Source organism: Scomber japonicus, chromosome 16, assembly GCF_027409825.1.
Source record: "Scomber japonicus isolate fScoJap1 chromosome 16, fScoJap1.pri, whole genome shotgun sequence".
Classification (NCBI taxonomy): domain Eukaryota; kingdom Metazoa; phylum Chordata; class Actinopteri; order Scombriformes; family Scombridae; genus Scomber; species Scomber japonicus.
The window spans coordinates 16,898,291-16,922,010 of record NC_070593.1 but is presented as its reverse complement, the minus strand read 5'-3'; the positions used below and the strand labels follow the sequence as shown (position 1 = coordinate 16,922,010).

The 23,720-nt window shown below is 38.9% G+C and overlaps 3 protein-coding genes across 5 annotated transcripts; 2 read left to right on the top strand and 1 right to left on the bottom strand.

Annotated features, from left to right (window-relative positions):
• Nucleotides 1–260: 260 nt before the first annotated feature.
• On the bottom strand, nt 261–7,433 carry hspa4l (heat shock protein 4 like). Of its 2 annotated transcripts, none has more exons than XM_053335266.1 (19): nt 7,327–7,433; nt 6,186–6,243; nt 5,905–6,045; nt 5,529–5,651; nt 5,335–5,434; nt 5,064–5,197; nt 4,735–4,979; nt 4,554–4,630; nt 4,304–4,455; nt 4,041–4,147; nt 3,515–3,648; nt 2,913–3,109; nt 2,627–2,705; nt 2,195–2,328; nt 1,721–1,846; nt 1,507–1,614; nt 1,211–1,330; nt 750–911; nt 261–658 (listed from the first exon to the last, which is right to left on the bottom strand). In XM_053335266.1, exons 1-19 carry the CDS (start codon nt 7,431–7,433, stop codon nt 470–472), a joined length of 2,493 nt encoding a protein of 830 aa, XP_053191241.1. In that variant the 3' UTR covers nt 261–469. The 2 variants fall into 2 exon arrangements, with proteins under 2 accessions (XP_053191241.1, XP_053191240.1); XM_053335265.1 differs by having other exon boundaries at nt 2,195–2,338; nt 2,631–2,705.
• A 3,824-nt stretch (nt 7,434–11,257) lies between these two features.
• Nucleotides 11,258–14,085, top strand: chmp3 (charged multivesicular body protein 3). Its single transcript, XM_053335425.1, has 6 exons — nt 11,258–11,395; nt 11,866–11,926; nt 12,221–12,400; nt 12,570–12,691; nt 12,806–12,920; nt 13,069–14,085. The coding sequence occupies exons 1-6, from the start codon at nt 11,351–11,353 to the stop codon at nt 13,206–13,208; spliced, it is 663 nt and encodes a 220-aa protein (XP_053191400.1). The 5' UTR covers nt 11,258–11,350; the 3' UTR covers nt 13,209–14,085.
• Nucleotides 14,086–15,926: 1,841 nt separating this feature from the next.
• reep1 (receptor accessory protein 1) lies at nt 15,927–23,252 on the top strand. Of its 2 annotated transcripts, XM_053335531.1 has the most exons (8): nt 15,927–16,044; nt 17,671–17,743; nt 17,837–17,913; nt 18,061–18,181; nt 18,909–19,022; nt 19,312–19,474; nt 20,961–21,244; nt 22,390–23,252. In XM_053335531.1, exons 1-8 carry the CDS (start codon nt 16,013–16,015, stop codon nt 22,459–22,461), a joined length of 936 nt encoding a protein of 311 aa, XP_053191506.1. In that variant the 5' UTR covers nt 15,927–16,012; the 3' UTR covers nt 22,462–23,252. The 2 variants fall into 2 exon arrangements, with proteins under 2 accessions (XP_053191506.1, XP_053191505.1); XM_053335530.1 differs by lacking the exon at nt 20,961–21,244 and having other exon boundaries at nt 15,930–16,044.
• The last annotated feature ends 468 nt before the right edge of the window (nt 23,253–23,720 follow it).

The window sequence follows — 23,720 nt, the reverse complement described above, 5'->3', positions numbered from 1 at the left end:
CATTTCAAACTCATTAAATACAAATATATATAATTTGTATTTTTGCATACAAACTAATAGTTCTGCAATAGCATTTGTTTGGACAGCACTTTCTATTTCTCTTGTGGTGATAGGATTTACTGCTGATACTGGACGCTTATGAGACACATGGAATGCAAATACAAAAGCTTACCTTCCTGTTTGGTACAGAGGAAACAGTTTTACATCAGAATCTGCTCTTGAACTATTGCATCATTCTTTCTTTTATTAAGTATGTCAAACCTTTGAGAGAATAAAGCACACCATTGTCACACGTAAAGGATGAAAGGGTGAAAACAGAAACCTCAAAAGGTAAAGTCCGATGTGGGGAGGGAGGGGCACACGAGAAAACAAATCCACAAAAGTGGCTGGTGAGGATTGAGAAATGGTCCCAGATATTCATGTTTCTACTGTCTAAATGGTCAGTGATGTTGCTGGTCAGACAAAGAGCTCAGTCCACCTCCATCTCTTTCGTGCCAGATTTTTGCTGCTGGTTTCCCTTGGTGTCTCCCTTCCCTTCTGCACCTTGCTTGGCTGTCGGGCCGTTGTGAGCTCCGCTGTTTTGATCGTTCACTTCAGGGGCCTCCTCCACTGTGGGCTTTGGCCTGTTGATCACCGGATTGCATACATCCTCCAGTTCCTGGTAAGAGTGTGTTGACAGAAGAAAATCAGCAGATCTCATCACTGCTAAATGGAACAATGAATTCAATCCTAAACAGTTATTTACATACCTGTATTTTGGCAATTATGTCTGCTACTTTGACAATGGGATCTTGAGTAATAGCCAGTTTGCTCTGTGCATTGATCTTGCTGTTCAACCAGCCCATGCTTTCATTCACACATTTCTCCACAGCGCTCTTTTCCTCTGTAGTCAAATGTAGGTATCGCTCATCCTAGGAAAAAGTTTGTGACAAGAAATGTATTTTACACCTCTATATTTAATTAATAATGAATTTATACACTATTAATCATCGAAGAATTCACATCCACATTATCACAGAAAAATTACACCTGCAAAACAAAAAGAATTGCAATGGGTGTTGTAGAAAGTGTCACAGCTATGGTTAAGCAGCAGAACAGATCAGTGTGGAAAATATTTAAGACCTTTACAACACTGGATGACTAAAACACTTCATAGAGACATTTGTAAACCTCATTTATGCAGTGCATCACTTGATTAAAAAAGATGTACCTTCTGTTTACAGCAATCCACAAACTTCATGTAGAGTTGTAGTTTCTTGCCAAGCTCTTCAAAAGCCCTCGGCCTGTCCTCATGCTCTCTGTGTCGTTCCTGAATGGGTTGACCCAACCTCTGGAAAAGACGTCGGTGCATGTTTTTGCTTTTTAAAATACTAAATGGCTCCTTAGCCTCAATACTGAACGTAACCCATCTGGCATTCTGTTTGTAAAAAGCCACCTGTCTCAATTTGCTTTGGTAAACCCACTGACACTAAAAATAGAACATTTATTGGAATAAGTAAAACAAACCTTAAGTGCATCCAGCTTTTCCTCATAGACTTGTTTGGGTTGGTCCTCTCCATCCTCATACAGCCAGTTCTCTGTGTCCTCCAGCATCAAGGATAGCCGGTTACTGTCCTGTTAGTCAGACCCAGATTTAACAGGAATATTAAGCTTGGTACATCTTCCCAATATACTTGTGTTTACAATGTCAGGGTGACTATTATCAAAAAGCAGCACTTACATCCTCTGTGATATACTTTTCATAGATCCCACAAAGTTTATCCCGCAGATCGTATACATACTCCTCCACAGCATTTTTGGCATCGTTCAGCTCTTTCACCAGTTTGTCTTGGACAATCATTTGACGCTGTGAAGGAAATCCACACATACAAGAGACTGTGTTGTAATAGCTTAAAGAGATGTGGAACCAATAATAGCAATAACTTTATAATACCATGCCATCCAACCAACAGCACCACAAACCACGGCATTAAAAATTACCTCAAAGTTTTATTAACACCTCTCTGACACAGTCAAGAAATACTAATCGTTAACTTAATGATATCAGATACAAGCATATGTCTTTATGGGGAATAATAACAGAGCAGTACAACATCTGTGAAGTGCATATTGAGCTTTAATTACACACCATTTATTTGGGTGCAGGTAATCAGACCATGACTCAGCTTTTTCCAAGGCCAGTAGGGGCACTCACCTCATACTCCATGAAGTTGCTAAGAACCTCACTGTCAAGCTGTCGAATGTTGTTGGCCGCGATGGGCAGATCAATACTCTTCACCTTGACTTTGGGCTTGCTTCCCCCTGCTGCTGGGTCCTTATTCTCCCCTGCTGCACCCTCCTGGATTTAGAAACCAGAAAACCCGATCCAGCCCTTTAGGTGCATTCCTTTTATGACTCGTTTTTGTATTTTTACAGCATAAACATTTCATACATGGGGCATTTCACTACATCATTTTTTGATTCAACATTTTGAAACCTTGTTTTTAGGTTTTTGTTCCCGATTACAACTGTCAAATTTGAAATACAATAAGTTTTGGACCTGTAGATTGATGTTTGTACAGTCTGACACAGACAGAAAAGCAGGATATGGGTGTTTTATAAGTATTTCTCTAAATTCAAGCCCAACTAACCTTACTGGTGGAACTGTCATCCTCATTTTGCTGGTCTGCCTGGCTTTGGCCTTCCTGGTCTACCTGCATTTTGGTCTGAGTCACAACACACATTCAGATATTTTTAATCCAAGCCAGATTGCATGTAAATAACACACAATTTTATATTCTAACTATATTTAAAAGCACAACACAACTACTTTATAGTCAACAAATGTGAAATAATTGCTATTTAAACAATGTAAATGATATTAATATCTAAACAACACTTGGTGTAATAAGCTGTGATAAACATCATCTTACCTGGTCCTCAGGTCTGCCTTCATTCTGCACCATTGGCTCTGAGTCTATTTGCATGTCCTCTCCTTCTCCTTTCTGCTTCTCAATCAGAGAGGCGCTGGACACACTGAAGATGCCGTGGACATTGACACGCACTTTGACCTTCACTTTAGAGCTGTCTCCATCTGGTTGAGGAACCACGTTTTGTACAGAAAAGTATCCTGAAAACAGATGGAAACTAAATTATTGGTTTGTTAGAGAGCTTGAATTACAGGGATTACACAAGGGCTGGTGATGTTTAATTACAAAGTGATAACCCACCTGAGTCTCCACATGCCCTAGCAGCACCACATGCACATACAAACAACCATACTGACTCATTAGTGCCCATCTGTGGGAGACCTTATGCCTACCATCCAGGTTGTAGGTCCCTTGGGACTCAGCCACAAATGGGCCACCCAAAAAACTATTTGAGACACATGCATCAACCACCTCTCTTATTGTAGACATACACGGATTTTAAAAGGAGACAGATATCTGCATAATATCACATCCTAAAATCTGTTTATCTATTCCTCTGGGGATAGAACTCATGGGTCACTAGCTGGCAGATTTGGCAAAATTACCTATCCTGTGGTCCGGGTATGGGAGCTCTTGAGGGCTGCTGTAGAAGGCTTCAAGGTCAAAGGGCTCCTTCTTGTGGAAGGTAATCACTTTGGAAAATGGAGCAGCATGATTCTTACTGAACACCTCGCACTCTCTGTGACAAAAATACAGCGAGAGGAAAAAGTTAAGTCAGGCTATAAGGACACAGTCAGCACATACTGTATTTTCATGCTGGCTGACCTTACTAGATTTACTATTCAGAGGAATGACTAGAGGGAAATAGATAACCTGTCTTCATGTGAAAATAATCAGTTGAAGTTAAACACAGATTTATTTCAAAGTCATTTCTGACTTGTTTAAATGTTGTTGCACTGTTTGTCTTCCTCTAATAATTATTACTATCATTATTATTATTATTCTGCTTTGGTAAGGTCAATGAGCAACTATTGCACTCCTGCCTCATACGAATACAACCCACCCCACCCCCCACCCCCCCCTCTCAGCTCCTTGCCCAATATGCCTAATTAAGATGTACAATGTGCTTACCCCAAACCATCATCTGTTGGTGATTTCCAGCGTAGAGTAATGGGAAAGGGAACAACATCGGTGATGGAGAATTCGCGCACCTTGAATGCCGGGGACAAAATTGCACACTACATCCAAACAATCAGCACACACACACACACACACACACACACACACACCCCAAAACAATCAGATATTAGCTGCATTTAATATTACTGATCTAAGGTATGTTTGGGATAAATTGGGGGGAAAACTGTTAAAAAGTGTTAGAGGAAAATTCATACCTGAAGTGCACAGCCTCTGGCGACAGCTTCATCTGCATTCAGTGTGGTGCTGACGTCTTTGCCGAAGAATTTGGCGATCCTCTCTTTAATAGCCGGCATTCTCGTAGCTCCCCCAACTACCTCCACTGCATAGATATCATCTCGGCTCAGTTCTGCCATAAAACACAGACACAAGATTAAACAGGTTTCTCATTTATGTGCTATTACAAGAATATTCCTGAACAAATCCAACTAAATCTGAGGGACATACTTGAATGTTCAAGAGCTGCTTTCAGAGGCATCTCTATTTTCATCAGATACTGTGCACACATTTCTTCAAAATGGCCCCTGTGGGTTACAAATAAGTTGAAAAGTTAAAAGAAAAACATTTAGAATGCTGTCTTTGCACTTTAAAGATGCAAGCTGAAGAAGGGAAAAAAAAGCCTTTGTACCTATTCATCCTGCTGGAAACATCAATGTCATTCATGAAGCACTCTATGTTCAGAGGCAGGTCGGAAGAGTTGGCACTCATGAGCTTCTTCAGTTTCTCACACTCCTGATGCAGCCTCAACAAAGCCCTCTGGTTCTCCCTCACGTTCAGCTTGTACTTAGACTTAAACTCTTCGCAGAAGTAATCCACCAGCGCCTCATCAAAGTAGCGTCCACCAAGGTACGGGTCAAACGCAGTGGCAAGGACCTGACAGACCAGAGTATTTTTGAGCTCAGAGTTTAAAGACACAGGTGCAGCGTGTAGGTGAATAACATATTAGAGGCCACTAACCTTGAGTTTGCCTTTGTTGAAGGCCGTGATGGAGACTTGGTATGATGAATGTCCCATATCCACAAATATCACATTTCGGGGCCTCTCTTCTGGAGAAGGGAGGTCCTGTTTGTAGATCCCATAGGCTAAAGCCACTGTGAATGAAAATAAACCACAATTGTTTAGATATTTGCTGTGGGTTCGATTTATTGAGCACACAATTTCTACTCATCTCCTTGCAGTTTCACCTCAAAGAAATTTCACTACCACCAGTTTTCCCAGCAACACTGACCTGCAGTTGTATCATTAATTAACCGTAAACAGTTCAGCCCTGCAATTTGAGATGCGTCAAATACAGATCGCCTTTCAGCATCTGTGAAGAAACTCGGGACCTGTAAGACGGGAAGAAGAGTACGGATCAACATGTTTCATTGGCCCACTTTATGAGTTACGCTGATGCTTCTCTGCAATGTTTTCATCACTCACAGAGATGACGCAATCCACCACTGGCTTCTTCAGAGCGCTCTCTGACGTCTCCTTCAGCTTGGTGAGCAGCATCCCTGTTATCTGCTCCACTGTGAACACTTTGTCTTCGTCCAAATAACGCACCTGTAAACATGATTCAGGAGAAATTAAAAGTAACGGTAACGGTATCAATAAATCTAATAGATGATGTGAAATACAGTCGAAAAAAATATCATCTGTGCGCTCATTCTCACTTATCATGGTCAGCTTCATGGTTGAAGTACATGAACAAAGGTGTGCAATGACAACAGAAAATGGTCAGGGTCAGAGAGAAAGGGGGAAAAAAAACATTAGGCAGTGAAAAAAGAACGTGCTGGAGGTTTTTACAGTGCTTTACCTTAATTCCAGCGTTCCCATTGGCCAGTTTATGTAAGCTGTAAGGCAGTTTGGGCTTTTCCCCTTGGACAAATGGGTCATCAAATGCTCTGCCATGGAACTTTTTGAAGCCATGGACTGTATTTTTGAAGTTTGTAATAACCTGAAATACGATAATTGGAACAGTTTGTAAGAGAGATTGACTTAAAGTAAAAAGAACACAATGATATTATTTCAATGTATAATGTTACTACTTGTTACTTTTAATACATAAATCAGACAAATGGCCAGAGGTGCTCTTACTTGACTCTTGGCTGCATTTCCAATCATGCGATTTTTGGTGGCCAAAGACACACAAGCCCTTGATGAAAGAAAAATAATTACATTAGCGAATTACGTAGGTCACAACAGCAATAGACCTGTTCACAGACGAGACAGAACTGTAATTGACTGACTGCTGTAGACAGAATCAAATGTCGAGTGCTGAGAGGCAGCTTTCGATTAAGGGAATTTCACGAGGGAGTCTGAAGAAGAGCTACAAACTGGGGCAGTGAGGCAGAACAATTCACCTTCAAAAAATTGGCTCATCCTGCTCCAACCAAATACAACATTTAACTCCTCTTTTAGCAGACAAAGAGCAATTCATTTTGTTTACTGACAAAGCTTGAATGCTTCTGGTCATACAAAGCTTAGGGATCCATTTCACATTAGCTGGCAGTGACAAGTCACTCCCTAGATTCACCTTGCCACAAAAATATCCACATTCACTTAAAGGTGCAATGCTCTTTCACGTTTCCACTTGCACATGCCTGCTTGCTGGATGCTGCAGCAAATGCATCCCACTTTGCCTGCTAAATGTCATGCTCATTTCTTGTTATTATAAGATGAAGTCATTGATTATATCCACTTTATATAAACAATATTTCTATTATGATACAACCTGCTTTATTTCTTTGTCATTTCTGGGCTAGTGGTAGAAAACGTGTAGCTTTTTTTTTTGGCAGGCAATAACAGATCGCCATGTCATGCCTAAGCTTAAATGTATTGTCTATCCGCATGTCTACTAACATATCACCATGATGTATAATCTACATACATCTCGTCTTCTTTAAGTTGCTTATCTCAGCCAACTTTGAGGCGCACTGCGTAGCACTGTGCTCAGGGTTATCAGGAGAAAACGTCAGCTGTCAGTCTATTAAAAGTGTTATTTTACACAGCGGCATGCGACAGTTAACCCTATATTTATATATTTTTCCAATTGTAACCTGCTCTGACGTTGAATAAACCCATAGTTACAGGCCTCATCACAACCAGCGCCACCATCCCTCCCGTCTCTGCCCCATCACCGCTCAGCCAGTGCGCCTCTAGACGCAAACATTGCGTAACAAACTCAAACGGACCACATTTCACGGTGATGATGATGTCTGTCAGAACTCATACTTACGGCGTACATCTGTCACTGTATTCATTGGCAATGGTTTCAATGCCACCGCTCCTGGCAACGGCGATGTAACAGTTTTGGAAACCCACATCAATGCCTACCACTGACATAATGAGAGTGCTTGAATTCACCTCTTGAGTAAGTTATCCTTCGCAACGACCGCACCTGACACCTATGAGAAAAAAAATATAAATATATAAATACAATGGCGGTCTATCCCAAGGGGAAAAAAATGAAATGCAATTAAGCGTGTCCTCTCCTTTGAAAACAAACGGAAGAGCTAGCTGAAGGTGCGCTAACAGAATTACTCGCTGTTATGTAAGACAAGCTGTTTATAGCAAACTCATTCAGAGTAATCCCGGGGAGCAATGATGGCCAAAGCGGATTCTCCCACTCCTAGGCTTCCCTAACGTCACCTCACGGCTCTGACAAACCGCTGCTCCTAAAGCCCGCCCCCGACGTCTGTGATTGGCTACGTCACACCATTGTCTTCACGTGATTGGTGCGACGACCAATCAATAACAGAAACATCTAGAACCCAGTGGAAAGGGGACCGTAGAGTACGTCAGAGGTAGACTGGATAGTACGGACAGCAGTGACTATCCATCCATATATACCACCCTGAATTTTGTCTGTTAGGCTCAATTTATCTGCATAAATACGATGTCTTTCCGGGTTGATGAGTGCACATTATTGCAATATCTTTGAAATGAGCCACACATATATCTAATTAATATCTGGAGGTTGCTGGGAGTGGCATACCTCTTAAGATGAAGTGCTGCCTGAGAAGCCTTACCCAGGGGATAAAATCATGGCTCTTTGGATACAGGTGTGGTCTGGCCACATGATGATCTGTGCATTCATATATTATTAAGTCAAAGTAAATATGCAAATTTGTGTAAATGTGTAAAGAAATAGTGCATACACTACCAGTATCTCCCACTAAGACTGATGCTGTCCTTACAATGTTAACCAGGAATATTGCACACATGTACAGTATATAACTTCAGGAACTAATGCATTGCATTTATATATTACAGATTTACTTACACAGAGATTGTTTATTATATATGGTACTTTATTTTTATTTTTTATATCACTTTCACCCATATGTTACTACTTTTTTTCATTATACTGCTTGTGTCAATTTGAATTTGAAGTTATCTTAACCATCCCTGGTTAGTGACAATTGTTCAACCTAACTTCATAAACACAACACAATAAAATCTAAATGAATACATAAATAAAACAAAATAGATATTAAATAAAATACAATATAAAAACAGAGCACAATGAGAAACAGACCAAATGAAAACAAAAAAAAACATACAAAAGGGATGGAGATCTAGCTATAAAAAAAATGGGTTTTAGAAGCCGCTTAAAACAGTCCAAAGATTCAGCAAATCTGACGGATTGGAGAATATTATTCCAGAGGGTTAAGGCTAAAACTGCAAAAGGCACGGGCAACTTTTGTCTGGTAGTTGGAGCAGAGGATGGATAAAAGGCAGAGATTTGAGTAACATTTTATGTCCACCTGCCTGTTATCACCCTTTAAATGACATTTTTGCCATTTAAAATGATTACCTCATCTACTCTATAATGACTTTTACAAATGCATGTGGCAAAAGACTACACCCTAAACAAGTTTTAAAAAGTAGGCTATTTATACTAAGCTATATAGGCCTCATCATCATTAGATTGATCAATGAAATAAGCCTTTTATTATTTCCCCCATTAGAATATGTATAATGCATTCGTTTGAGAATAACGTGAGTTGAAATTCCACTTTTGTTTGTGGTGTCCAAGTTTTGAAAATTGTTCCAAACATGCTCCTACAAACTGAGGATATGTTTTGGATGTAAAATAGTTTTTTGTATCTTATCTCTATAAGCTCAAATGCAACAATGTGTTAGTCAAGGCACTGAAGACAAATACTAAGCAAAACTGGCTTTGGTAATGTTTTTATAAGGAAGGAAATACATATTTTGGTTTTAATTCAAATTATGAGAAGTCCAAACTGCACTGGAGGGATCTTGGATTTTAGTTGTAAATGGAGTTATGATATCTGTAATTCACATTTCAGGTACACAAAATGTAGTTATTTACATATTAGATTCTCCCATAGTTCATTCTTTAAAATATATGTTATAACTTGTCAAAAAGTCTTTAAATATTTCTCAAATGTTTGGTCATAAATGCACTGAAAACGTTTTTAATATGGAGACTGTCTGGTTATATGTATGCTGGTCATTTCATATTTTTTGGGAGTGTTTCAATATTTCTTCACCTCAGTTTTTCTTCACAGTTAGATGGCCACAAAAGTCCTTCCAAGTCCAGATGGTTCTTCTGTTGGAATAGACACAATCGTTTGCACAATCGCTTCAAAGTCCTGATACTCATAATCACTGATGTGCCAAAAGATTAAACGGGCTATTTTGTTACTTGTGAAACCTACAGTAAAGTATAACTTCACAAGATGCTCCATCTGTCTCATTTTAACACAGGTGGCACGTGACACAGTTGGCGCCTGTGATATTTCCCCTTAAATAGGACGTTTCATTTTTCTCATAATAATGTATTGTCATAAAATGACAGCTTTTCTGTTGTAAAATTACAACTTTATTATCATAATAGGGCAATCAGCAATACATTCCAATAGGAAGCCAGTACATTATATCCACACCCATTAAGAGAATGCAGGCATCACACTTGGAGAAGAAATGGCAAATATAAAAGTGTTCCTGCTTGTGCCAAATTGTCTTTCCTAATGTGGGACAGTTCAGGCTGAAATCTGGGACACTGACTGGGAGGCTGAAAAGCCCAGTTCATATTGTATGCCCACATTTGGTCATCTTAGTGATTGTGATGTTTTTGCTGTTACAGATAGTGTGGTAATGTAGAAAATATTATGTGTCAATATTAGTAATAATATAATTTGAACCATGACTAAAAATAAGAATTCATAATAACAAATTATGCATTTTAAAGACTAAACCCCCTCTATAACTATTAGCATTGCACATGTAATGTACTTAAACTATTTAACCATTTCAACAACATGACTATCCTACATCAGTAAAACCAGCTGTCCCACATTTCAAACCACTTTTTCTAAAGTTCACCATACTGTAATCACTTTGTGTCTAGTTGGATTTACAACATAACCTGAACATGTGTTTCCTTGTTTCCAGTGTTGGGGAATAACTAGTTACATGTAACAGTTTGTGTAATTTTAATAATTGTAATTCATGATAGTTACTGGGGGAAAAAATGTGTAATTAAATTACAGTTATATATGAAAATGTTGATGATTACAAAGGGGGTTACATCTGAAGTCAGACCTTTATGATTTTGTACAGGAGGAGGACTTTTTCCTCTTTTTTTAATATTTAACATGTTACTGAATACATATATTGTTCTTTTGAAATCTTTGAAATCAATATTTTTTTTTTACATTTTGTAAATAAATAATGACATGGGCTCAAGTTATGTCACAGTACCAATTAATCCCATGCCAGACTTTTTTCATAAAATATCTTTATATTATATTCTAAACCCCATATGATCTAATGAATACCTTTTCAAATGAGAGATAAATCTTGCTTTATAAGAAATGATCTCCCTTATAAATCATGTCAGTATCCATGAAAAACACCTGAACTTAGATTTTGGTGGGCTTAATTGGTACACTTACCCTAACAGTTGAAAATACTTGTTAGAAAATTTAAAAAGTAATCACATGTAAGTTACATTACTTTGATTAAATAATTGAAATAGTTACTTTTTAAATAGGGTAACTAGCTAGTAATATTTTACCTATTACATTTCCAACGTGACCTTCCCAACCCTGCTTGTCTCCTCGTCTCCTTGTGTCCTCGCACAGGGACCTTCTGCTCCCTCGTGTTGGGACGCAGCCGGAGCTCTCCGAGACGAGTACGCAACAACAGGAAGTGCTGGTTGAACAAGCTGAGCTAGCCAGCTAGTTTTAGTGAGGTAGGTTAGCTTGACATTTAACGAAATAGTCAAAATGGGGCTGTTCGGTAGAACAGCGGATAAACCACCGAAGGATCTGGTAAGTGCTGCCTACTGACCGGCTAAGGTGTCTTTAAGAGTTTAGCCCGTAGTAAGAAGAAAATGACGGCGCGTTGTGCTAACCTTGCTATTGTAAGCTGCCAGTTTAACTGGGCTTGCTTCATCTGTTGCTATTTGCTGTTGCTGCTTCTTACCAGCCTCGTTGCTCAAGTTAGCCTGATTAAAGATAGATGTCAGTGTCAACCAGTGTGTTAATGTTACTTTATTTGACCTTACACACGTGTGTTTATGTGCCAAGTCAGCCGAGCAGCTAGTTAGCATACAAGCTTCACCTCCATGTAAACAAACATGATAGTGCTTCAGCGGACACCATTTGCTGTGACAGTTTAGCTCTTTTAACTTTTAAAAATTGCTTTAACCTAACCAAACTTTCAGATGTCTGTGTGAAACATATCGTAGTGATAAGGGCAACGTTAATGAAGTATGAAATGACAATGTGTATCGTTTCAGATCAATGAGTGGTCTCAGAAGATCAGGAAGGAAATGAGAGTGATTGACAGACAAATAAGAGGTAAGATAAAGAGTCCTTTGTAAATGTAAAATGTCTATCCAATTTACACATTAACTTCCATGTGATTCTTAGGAGTAATTTTAATTATTACATTCGTTTCAAGTAGAGAACCTTGAAGCAAAACAGAAATGAGAGAAATAAAATTGAGTAAACACATTGATGTCACCTCATATGCCTATTGCACAGAAAAAATCGTAATAGTATAAATTACTTAACATTAGAGGCAGTGACTCATCAAGATGGTAAATTTGTTAGTTGTTGTGTTATATGTAATCACATGCTCTTGTGTTTCAGATATTCAAAGAGAAGAAGAAAAGGTTAAAAGGTCCATCAAAGACGCTGCCAAAAAGGGCCAAAAGGATGTGTGTGTGATTCTTGCAAAGGAGATGATTCAGTCAAAAAGAGCCGTCTCCAAACTTTATGCTTCAAAAGCACACATGAACTCTGTTCAGCTCAGCATGAAGAATCAGCTTGGTGAGTTTGGGAATGCATCAGCTGAGTCACTTAACTAGGAAAAATGGCTTTAATGTTATTCATGTCAAATATTTTATTGTCATCAGTAGAATGGCTTGCTCTCTTATCATTAGAACATATTATGCTACTGTGCAGTGTCAGTGAAGGTAACGTATTTGTGTGTTTTCAGCTGTACTGCGTGTAGCGGGAGCCCTACAGAAGAGCACAGAGGTCATGAAAGCCATGCAGAGCCTTATCAAGGTCCCAGAGATCCAGGCCACCATGAGGGAGCTATCAAAGGAGATGATGAAGGTCAGCAGCAGTACCAGGCATACATACATCCTTTTTTTTTTTTTTTTTTTTTTTAATTGTAACGCTGCTGCAGAGTCAGATTACCATCATTGTGTTCTCGTATTCCTCTTTCAGGCTGGCATCATTGAGGAAATGCTTGAAGACACATTTGAGAGCATGGAAGATGGAGAAGAAATGGAGGAAGCGGCAGAGGAGGAAGTTGACAAGATCCTCTTTGAGATCACAGCAGGTGAAGAGTTTGTTTTTTTTTAATGAATGACAACATTGTTACATTAGTATTTTTGTGTACCTAACTATTTATTGGAACCAGAGATTGAATTATAACACAGACTGGTTATAATGAAAGTGGTGTTTCATGGTCCTATTTGCTCTTTTAGGCGCCCTTGGTAAAGCACCAAGCAAAGTCACAGACGCCCTGCCTGAAATGGAGCCTGAAGGAGCCACTGCAGCCTCAGATGAGGAGTCAGAGGAGGATATTGAAGCGATGCAGTCGAGATTGGCAGCTCTTAGGAGCTAAGGTGAACTTCCACTGTTCTGTCAAAGTGTGTTTCACTCCATCTAAGGACAAAGACAATTTTTCATGAGGAGTTTACAGCTCTGAGCATCCTCTCTCTTTGCTTCATATTACAATTGTTTCGCATAATCATTTGGGGTTAACTTTGTGCTGACAGTAATTGTCTTGGGGGAAAAAAGTTTTTTATAGAACTCAGCCAGAAGAAAAAAAAAACTTTGTTTTGTTTTGCTTTTTGTCTTTTATTATCTGGGGTAACCCTAGGTAAGTCTATTATCCAAAGTCAAACAGAAGGGGTAAGAAAGTGTATATATATGTATGTATGAAAAGCCTGCTGTGCCTACAGTGCTTCATCATATTCTTCTTCTGTCCTAAGTTATGGATTGCTGGTGGACGTACTTGGATGTTTATGTTCCAAACAAGTGATTGATTAACTGCTGATGGAAACCATCCTGCAGAAATGTTCAGTGAGGATCACATCATCCTAGGTCATTATTCAGCAGTAGTTCTGATCTGTTAGGATACCAGTAATTAGCCTAAAACACTAGAGGTGACTGGATGGATTTTTCTTTTTGATAGTTCATTTTCTGTACAGTCAAGATGTATCTCTACTAAATGTAGTCCTTCATGTAAAACACACTCAACAGAAAAATGCACGCATACTGCCCTAACCCATTTTTTTATTTTTATTTTTGCATTAACATTCAGCTTGTTTAAATAATTGACTTTGTATCATGATTGATTTCCTTCTCAGCGGGAAGATACAAAGGCAATGGAAAGCTTGGTTAGTGCAGGACCTATGTATTGTGCAAGTATTGTGTGTATAATTTTCTATGTGAGTGGGGAAAAAAATAAGAAAATAAACTTTTAAGAACAAATGTGGCATATGAAGAATGTATCATCTGTTTGAACCTTCAACAGGGCATCAACGGGCTTCATCTTTCATCCTGTGTTCATGTGTTAATTAATGAAGGAAGTAAATTCAAGTATACAGGGGTTTAAGTTCTCAGGCAATGCAATACTTCATTCAATACATTGTACACATTTCCTCCTGTAAAACTTTTCAGGCTCACACATCTTTTCTTGCTGTAATCCCTGAGGTATATATCAGAAGATTAATGAGGAACTTTATAACTCTATGAAACAGTAAATGTTGGGTGTGTTCACATAAGGAAAAACACTTAGGGAAATCTGAACCTTCTAGCAAGCAACAGCCCTCTCAGCAGGTCAGAAACTGTACTGCACTGACATCTGATTAGGTTGAAACAAACGTCTGTCAGCACACAAATTAGCTTGTTCTGAAAGAAAACTGTATGTGCAGTAAAGAGTTAAATGGCTGTTAATGCTTCTTGTCATCATACTGTAGTTCAGGGACTATAGTCTGCCAGTAATCAACTACAATTCAGAAAGTGTGTCAAATTATTTCAGGTTTTTTATTTTTATCCTTTGAGATTATGTGAGTAGAATTGCATAAAATTTCAACTTGGTGATGTGTAGAGTGTGGGGCTTTTTTTTAAGAGGGAGCTGAGATTTAATGTTTCAAAGCCATTCCCTTGGCTTTGAAATGGACAAAAGGATTAGATTTCTACCAGCCACAGCCCGCCCTCGGCAGCTTTTGTTGAACTGTAACAAAACCTTGCCTCTGTTTGTGTCTCTGGCTCCAGTATGTAGGACAGAGGTTGGACAAAGCTGAGGTAGCTCTCTCATGCTACAGGTGTTCTCAGGTTGAGTTTGTCAGATAGTGACCAGAAGCTGAGAAATTTCTCTCAGGGGTATTTTCACATAGATTTTTGGTAGATGCCCTATAGTTGGTCACATTCCCGATACATGAAGAAATAAGTAGTTATTTCCTTTATGTAAATGTAGTCAAAACATATTACATGGTATAAAACTTGTCACGTTATGTCATAGAAGTTGCTCTTATTAATTCCTAGTGGTTTACTTGTGATTGTCACCAAACTCAAGAAACAGACCCACCATTTGACTCTCTAATCTGCTTACTTTGCTACATGCCTATTATTTAACATACAAAGCTAAATTATTATTAGAGAGAAGTCTGAAACAGTGCCCCAAAAGCCCCGAGGGCTTGAGGTCAACTCAAGTCAATTTTACATTTTTACAATAGTGTCAAAATCAAGTTTTAAGAGCGTCATTAATGTAGTTTATTTTGGGGTTGTGTGGAGTTAACATATGTTATGTTCATTTAAACGTGAGGATGTACTGCCTTTCTCAATTTAATATCATTGTAAACTAAATATTTCAGGTTTTGGAAAGTTGGTGGGGAGGGGAGGGGGGATTTGACCATGTGTCTTCTGATATTTTATTAACATATACATCAATAATATTATCCGTAAACTTTAATTGCTGCCCTATGGTACACATTCCTACACAGTTGTATTTCATTAGTTACCACAGACCCTTGGTTGTATTATTTCAGGTATGAGTTACTTTCTGGATCTCTGCAAATAATTAGGCTTTCATGTGATGTCCTCTGTGTGCACTTAATGGGAACGAAGAGGGGGTCTAAAGGTAAAAACACAGATAAAAGGGGGGTATAAATAGGTACCCAACAGGTTTGTCAGTCCATGCATACAATCATATTTCATTTGAACATAGTGCTTGCCAGAAGTCAGTTTTACCCACCCTGCAGGCAGTGTCAGTGTTGTCTGTTCAACTCAACACCGCCATCTATGGATAACAGATCCAGTCCCCTCGCTATTTATCCCGCATCACGTTGCAGCTTGGACGCGCCTGTCATCTGGAGGAAACTCCTCCCCACAGACAGCGCGTCCTGTCGCCTTTCCAGCGCAATGGTCTCCTGGATCATCTCTAGACTTGTGGTGTAAGTCAATTTTTTAAAAACATTTAATTTCATCATACTCCGACATAGACTAGAATAATAAGATATTGCATGTTGCTGGTTGTTGCGGGGGTTTGAGCCGCACATTGACGGTGCAGGAGCTCAGCGCTTTATAAGCCCCCGCAATTTGTCTTATATGTAAGCAAAATATGAGACGTCAGTGTGTGAGGGCGAACAGATGTCGGTCTGTCAAATATTGACTGAAAAGCAGTCTAAATTCCACTGGATGGTACTTTGCCATTTGAGCAGTAATGCTGATCTTGGCCTGTAGACCTACTGTATTTTTTATCAGGCTGGCAGCGCACTGGCAATAGCCTGGCACTCTTTGTGTTTATCAAGTGGCTTTTTTTATTATAGACAAAGAGGAGACATAATCGGTTGAATAATCTATTATCATCTGCGAATTTTATAATGTGAGTCAGATCCAGAAAACATAAGCGTCTTTCACAGCCAGAAACCTAAATGTCACAGAGTGGTGAGGTAACTGAATAACAGGAGCGGTCTTTGAGAGGAGCTATAGTCTGTGTTGATGTCCTATATTGGGGAAAAAACAACAAAAGGGATGGGTCAGTCTTCTCAGGTTACAATGCAGGAGTTATTCATGTAACGAGGCGTGATTGTGCATGTATTCTTATCAATTTCAATCATGTGAAACAATAGAATCAGATTTATTATACTAGGTTATTTTTCACCTGCACAAAGTATGAATCAGCGCTATTGCAGACGGTGTACCAACAGCAGGCCCAAACCTTTAAATAATGAGGCAATTTCATTTAGATGACAATATTTTGCTACTGAGATGGGACTGTCGTTACCCAGGATGTTCAGAACCTGGTTATGTGGGTCGTTTGGGGGTGCAATCTCTAACAGAAAGGTCTAGATGCGTCGATATATTTATGTTGGGTGTCCTCTCTAAACTGTGTTAGACTCTCAGTCAGGCCGGAGTGGTGCAACATGATGTGGGTCAGTAATTTGATCAGTTTGCACTCACAGCTGTTGCCTGAGCTGTGGCACTTCTACAGGGTCCTGGCTCTGTGTCCGGACACTCAGCACAGGTGTCTACACACGAATAGAAATGTAGAAGGAAAAAAAAAGAAGCATGTGTCAGCTAATTTTATCTCGTGCATTTACAGTTTGTCACCTGGATAGTTTGTGTAGCCAAATCAGCTATGGCGCACACACAAGTCTGACTTTCACGCTTGGTTGGTTTGACAAGTTTCTCTCTGAAATGGAAAAATATTGACTTTAATCTCACCTGACAACATGTTTACCTTATTTCTGCTCATGTAAACTACAGCTCAGACAGCTAGTAGACAAAAATAACTTTCCAGATAGTATAATGAAGGAATGGGTCCAGTTTATGAAGCAACTTTGATTTATTTATAGTGTATAGTCAGATTAATTTACATATTCAAACACAGATACACATTTGATGTCCTAGAATATATTTCCCAAGGGCAAATTTTGAAACGTCAGCTAAACTGGTATATAATGTTATCCCAATTTATGATATGTCACATCTGAAACAGCTTGATTTGATATCTTATTCATGCACATATGAATATCTTTTGGCCCTTGTTGTTGACGGCCACATTTTCTCTCTTCCAGACTTGTGTTTGGTACACTATATCCCGCCTACTCATCTTACAAAGCTGTGAAGTCGAAAGATGTGAGAGAATATGTGAGTATTTTATTTAAGTTATGAAAAGATATCCAACCACATAGATATGATTAAGGTTTGTCAACTATCTTTAACTGTTTCATTGCATTTTAGGTGAAATGGATGATGTACTGGATAATATTCGCTCTATTCACGACTGTGGAGGTATTTACAGATATGTTTATTTGTTGGTAAGTAACCTAACATATCTTGTGTCTATGATTATACATACCTATTAGAAACCCTCACTGTAACATTTTATCACTGGCATGTAAAAGATGTTTTCCATCACATTTTTACCGTAGGAATTGCTCCATCATTTTCTGTGTCCATTGCAGGCTTCCTTTCTACTATGAGCTGAAGATAGCCTTCGTGGTGTGGTTACTGTCCCCTTACACTAAAGGCTCCAGCGTGCTCTACAGGAAGTTTGTTCATCCCACGCTTTCCTCAAAAGAAAAGGTGAAAGCTCTTCCCCCTGTTGCGTCTTCCACCACTTCCCCCAGTGCAGTTCAAGTGAAAGCTTAAGTGGAAATACTCAGCCTAGGCTTTAATTTCGTGTGTTGGTGGTTTTGTGACTAATAGAATTTGAGCTTCTCAGCTGTCCAGAGGACAAATGTGCCTTTGTGCCAATTCACTTTTCCAGTTTAGCTGTTGAAGATGTTTTCTGCTGGCCAGTAGACAGGAAAGGTCATGGTATTCGTCCATTTCTCCTTTCCTTTTTCCTCTGCATGTGAATCAGGAAACAGACGAGTGGGTTTTGCGTATATCAGTAGTCACAGAGTGAACAAAAAGTAGAAAACCTTTGATATTTTCTTGTAGATACAACACAATTAGGAGTGCTGCTCCTGGCTGGTTCATTAAAAACACAGTGCAACATAGAGTCACACAACCACTACACACAAGTCCAAAATAAATGAAAAAGTAATGCAATAAGTGTAGTAATATGAAATGTTGCACATAAATACATGTGGTTATTGCACAGTGTGATATTCACGAGAATGATATGATATTATTGCACTTCATGAGAGCAAATATTGAGTTGTAGCCCAGTTTTCATAATCATCAAGTGATGCAATCAAGTAATATAAATAACACCTGTCAACGCAGTGAATCAAAATAACAAGTTACACAATGATAAAGAGACATGCTGCAATGTTCATGTGGTTGTTTTTTGCACTTGTGCCAGGATATTGATGACTACATCTGCCAAGCAAAGGACAAAAGCTATGACACGCTGGTGCATTTTGGGAGAAAAGGGCTGAACGTTGCAGCCACAGCTGCAGTCATGGCTGCAACAAAGGTACTGCAGACTCTGGACTTTTGTTTTGTACTGGCCTGGGCGTACAATAGAGGGGTATCTGGAGGTACAAATATCAAGCATATTGTTTTCATGCCATTCCCATAATGGAGAAGGCCTATTCAATAGAGATTTAAATGTTTATTTTCTAGGTAAAAGATCTACTATTGTGATGTTTTTTTGTTTTTTTTAAAGACAACATTAGATTGTAAAGAAAAGAATATTTCTGCTACGTGAAGTGTCTCACTTTACTGTTGAGACTAAAATGAATACCTGGTGTTTCCTCTCCAAGAGTCAAGGAGTCCTGTCTGACAGACTGAGGAGTTTCAGCATGCAGGATCTGTCTTCCTACCAGTCTGACCCTGTCAATACCGACTCTGGCACCACACAACCGGCACAAGCACAGCACCGGACCAGACCTCTGACACGCAGCAAGACAGAGGGCTACAACAAGGGTGAGGAGACATTACTGGCAGACTGCCGCTTATCAATTACAGCTGAATAGTGACAGCCACTGAAGACAGTGACTACAGCCATATTCAGATGAAAAAAACACAACTTGTTGATAAAAATGCATACCACACTGCCAGCTCACATCAGCTATTATGATGCAATAATAATGCAGCGCTACGGTGTCTGGTTGGTTTGTGTAAGACAGACCATCATGTAGATTTCTGTCTTCCTGCTCAGACTCGTTTAAGCCCACAGATATTGTTTACTGTCTCAGCTTTCCTGAGTGGCCCCTAAAGCTCAGACCCTGCCTTCCTGTTTGGAACAGGTCGGGCCTCTTAGGGCTGCGAGGCTAACCATCCTGTGATAAAGCTCACATGAGGCTGCAGGGATTTGTTCCCAGTTTAACATCATGTGCAAACACTTGTAGTTTGTTTTCTGGAAGGGGTCTCATCAATTTGTCTTCAATCTAATAATTGTTCCTTTGTAGATAAAATGAGACATAACTGAAATAGCTGTACATTTTAGGGAACATCTGACCTTTCAATACAAAAGGAATTCTGATTATTTTAATATCTGCTGAGAATATGCTGCTGTCAGTTAGGGAATATTTTCTATCATGGGTTCTCACTAACTAAAAGGAGAAGTCTGTTGTTATCTTATATTATTCTTCTTATTAAAAATCCCATGTAAAGATAGAACCAACCATTTCTTTTCTTCATTTCTTTTTAAATTCTCAATTCTTTCTGATATTCTTACCTTCTTGTTGTGGTGGCCCATTCATTCTTACTGATGTCAATCTTTAAAAAAAAAAGGTAACCACAAATACATTACTTTTTTTTTTTTTTTACATCTTAAGTAATTGCCCAAAAACAGCACAAGTATTTTCCACCACAGGATGGTGCATGTATGTGAGATTGACTTCATATAAATTACAGTGCTCAAGTTCATCATAATGAGAAAACACATCACCCAATGAAAGGATGAAAGGGTGTGGTTCACGGCACATAGAGACAGTAATTGTTGGTGGGTGTTTTCCTTTTAGGGGTGTTTTCATGGGATTTGTTGACAATTAGAAAAATATATTTTATCCCCAGACTATCCTTTATTCTAACATTTTTAAATTCCAATAGTACAGTCAAGGTTATGTTTTAGCTTTCTGTTGTCAGTGTATTACATGAGATAAAAAAAATAGTTTCAGTGGATATGATTCTGCAGATACTGAAAAGAAGCACAGTGGGATCCTAACAAGGCCAAGCTTGTTTTTGCTGCAACAAATTGGTTCCCAGTTATCATAACTTTCTAGTTAGCCTCTGCTCTGTGGTCTGTTAATGCAGTTTGATATGAACTTTTATATTACTCACAGACCACAATCAGTTGCAGCTCTCACATCAATGGCACAAAAAGGATCTGGCTATCAGTTCAATAAGCCAGGGACAGGAATTTGTTTGTGTTGTTCATTCGTCCCAACGACCTATTTCCACGATACAGGACAGGATTTTGACATGACTGAGTTTGAGGTGTTGGGGTTAGACCTTCACTTGGAGACCAAGGAGTTGCTGTCCAAGACCATTACACCCTCTGAGTCCCAGACCGAGACCGAGTCCGAGTCCACAACCCTCACTCCCCCACTGACTCCCCAGTTCTCCCTGTCCTCCACACCCTCTCCACCTGCCACTCCTCCACCTCAGGAGGAACCCGAGGAAGTAGGGAAAGGGGAGCAGGCAACATCGAGCTCTCAGCAGCTCAGGCTGATTAAGAGGAAGGCTCCTGAGGTATACCACCTCGTCAACATGGCTGCTCAGCTGCTGCCTGATTCTAACTGCCCCTTGAGAGTGGCGATTTATTCACTGATTCACTAATTTTTTACTGGCGTGCAGATAAATGAATCATCACGGTACAGTTCTTCTGCATCTGTGGAGAGTCTGGCTTCTAATACGATTTCTGCACTGATGAATCTGAATCATGCATTTGTTTTCCTGGACTCAAAGTTCAGTGCAGATGAATGTGTGATTGCAATGGCTCACTTGTTCAGAAATGAAGCATGGGAAAAGGGCAAATATGGTTGATATATTGACACGGGCTGCTGTCCAGTGTGTTTCACTCCTTATAATAACTTTAACTTTTTTATTTCATGCTCATAAAAATGATCCCGCAAAATGAGTCCCAAGAATAAACTTCAACATCTAATATCAGTTTGTTTGGCATGGTTGTGCCCAACTAAATAAAGCAGCACTGTTTGAAGGATTATGCCAGTAATTTTAGTTATGTTTTCTTGCTGTCAACAAATCTCATGAGAAGACCAAAACCAACAATGAATTAATCACACTAACAAGTCTTGTCTATGTAGCCAAAGTCTAATGTGTGTCATTCGTCTGCCACACAGAGCTCCAAAAACTATTAAAAACACACCAATGAGCCATATTGTTGCACTGGCTGGCATATTGATTCATTACAATGAACATGGGCACTGTGTTTGTTTATTTTTGGTCATTCCCAGATGTTAATTCTCACCAAATGTGTATTAATCTGCCACTAAAATAGTCCTCAATAAATGCACTACTTACTTATGTTTTACAAATGTTTCCTAAAAACTACAGTGCCCAGCTGTTTTAGGAAATTAAGAAGGCTTTCTACAAATGATATGACAGATGACACTGTGTGTTTGTGTCTTGTTTTTTGTTGTTGTTGTTGTTGTTGTTGTTGTTGTTGTTGTTGTTTTTATGAATGTATATCTTCAGTAGGAACTATTGGGCTTGAAACTTGAAACCACAAATGTGATCGGGAAAACAGGAAGGGCATTTGTTGACAATAAGAAAAATGTAAAATAACACCAGCCTTATCCTTTAAATAAAAGTGCTACTAGCTAATAATTTTCATCTCCCTCACCATTTTTATCGTCATCTCTCTTTCCTTCTAGCCACCTCGTAGGGTCTTAAGGCCTCTCACAAGATCCAGGAGTGCTCTTTCTTCAAACAATGAAGCCATGTGAAACTGTCCTCAAGACTACTCCAGCTGCCTTTGCTGCAAGAAGTAAAAAATACTGAATGGCCAAAAGCTACATGACTGAAGCAGCCTTGCTTTGGAATAAGGTATTACCAAAGTGACCTATGATGACCCCTCTATACATATATAGCTAGTGGCTCATAATTTAAAAAATTAGGTTTGTGACACTGAAATAGAGAAATGAGTGAATGGGCTCCATGCTGGTAGAACATTTTGAGTTTATAATTGAATATGTATTTATGTACAGTGTGTGTTTCATCTTTCTGATTTGATTGTTTTTATATATCAGGTTTGGGTAGGCAATCGCATGCGTGTCTTCCCAGTCATTAGTCTGCTGTTAATTACACAGAATGTATTGTCACTGAATACTCCAGCTGGCATTGAGAGTGACATGGTCACTGATTTGAGAATGTGTTAACGAGCCAAGGATCAAAAGAAAAGGCATGGCTGTTTTCACCCTTTTTCAATCTGTTCTGGAGAAACACCTGTGAGCAGATGAATTCTTCTAATCACACCAATTACCTGAGAATTTACCCCAAAAAATCACCCTACCATGTAGTAATGAGATGGCAGACAGAAGTGGCAGAAATATTCTGTTATTTACCTCTTTATTAAAGCCTTAACGTAAGAGATAGCAGACATATGAAAATGTCTCTGTCTCACATGGCGCTAAATATTTCTAACACTATGTTCTCATTAAACAATCATTTTGCACTAAGAATAACTTCACTAATAATTACTGCCCTCAGTACTCTGAAATGGCCAAAAAAAACCAAACAATAATCATGATTATATAATTATTGTTTATTTCTTCTGTGGTGGGGAAATAATGACTTGTGGAACAAGTGATAACATTTGTATCGCAGATGAAGAAGTCTCAGTGGTGCAGACTGTTTTGACAATCTACTGTTCAATTTCTTGGCATACTGTTAAATTTCTTGCCACGTTTCTTCATTTATTTGACAATTTAAGGCAAATTAGGAATGTGTCACGTTCAGCTGTAGCAGAAATGTGATGTAATTTAAGTATATGTAAACATGGCTCCTTTTCCATGTTATAAATCACTGTGTAATGTTCTGCTGTTAACTGAGCAACTCTAAATCCAACGTTCTTACCTTCTTCTTGCTTCTTCTTCTACTTTATTGGAGTTCATGAGTGACTATATTGGTTTGCAGGTTTACAATCTCACATTAAGTTAATATTGGGGGGTGATACAGCACACTTGTGTATATGTATGTTTTCATC

Bases quoted from the DNA above. Each gene is read 5' to 3' on its own strand.
- hspa4l (XM_053335265.1), bottom strand. From the start codon at position 7,433: ATGTCAGTGGTAGGCATTGATGTGGGTTTCCAAAACTGTTACATCGCC. The intron at 6,046-6,185 runs GTAAGAGCACCT...ATCGTATTTCAG, and splicing joins GAAATGCAGCCAAGAGTCAA to GTTATTACAAACTTCAAAAA. The intron at 1,331-1,506 runs GTTTGTTTTACT...CGTCTTTTCCAG, and splicing joins AAAAGCTGGATGCACTTAAG to AGGTTGGGTCAACCCATTCA.
- chmp3 (XM_053335425.1), top strand. From the start codon at position 11,351: ATGGGGCTGTTCGGTAGAACAGCGGATAAACCACCGAAGGATCTG. The intron at 11,396-11,865 runs GTAAGTGCTGCC...GTATCGTTTCAG, and splicing joins ATAAACCACCGAAGGATCTG to ATCAATGAGTGGTCTCAGAA. The intron at 12,921-13,068 runs GTGAAGAGTTTG...TTGCTCTTTTAG, and splicing joins CCTCTTTGAGATCACAGCAG to GCGCCCTTGGTAAAGCACCA.
- reep1 (XM_053335531.1), top strand. From the start codon at position 16,013: ATGGTCTCCTGGATCATCTCTAGACTTGTGGT. The intron at 17,744-17,836 runs GTGAGTATTTTA...ATTGCATTTTAG, and splicing joins CGAAAGATGTGAGAGAATAT to GTGAAATGGATGATGTACTG. The intron at 19,023-19,311 runs GTACTGCAGACT...TTCCTCTCCAAG, and splicing joins CAGTCATGGCTGCAACAAAG to AGTCAAGGAGTCCTGTCTGA.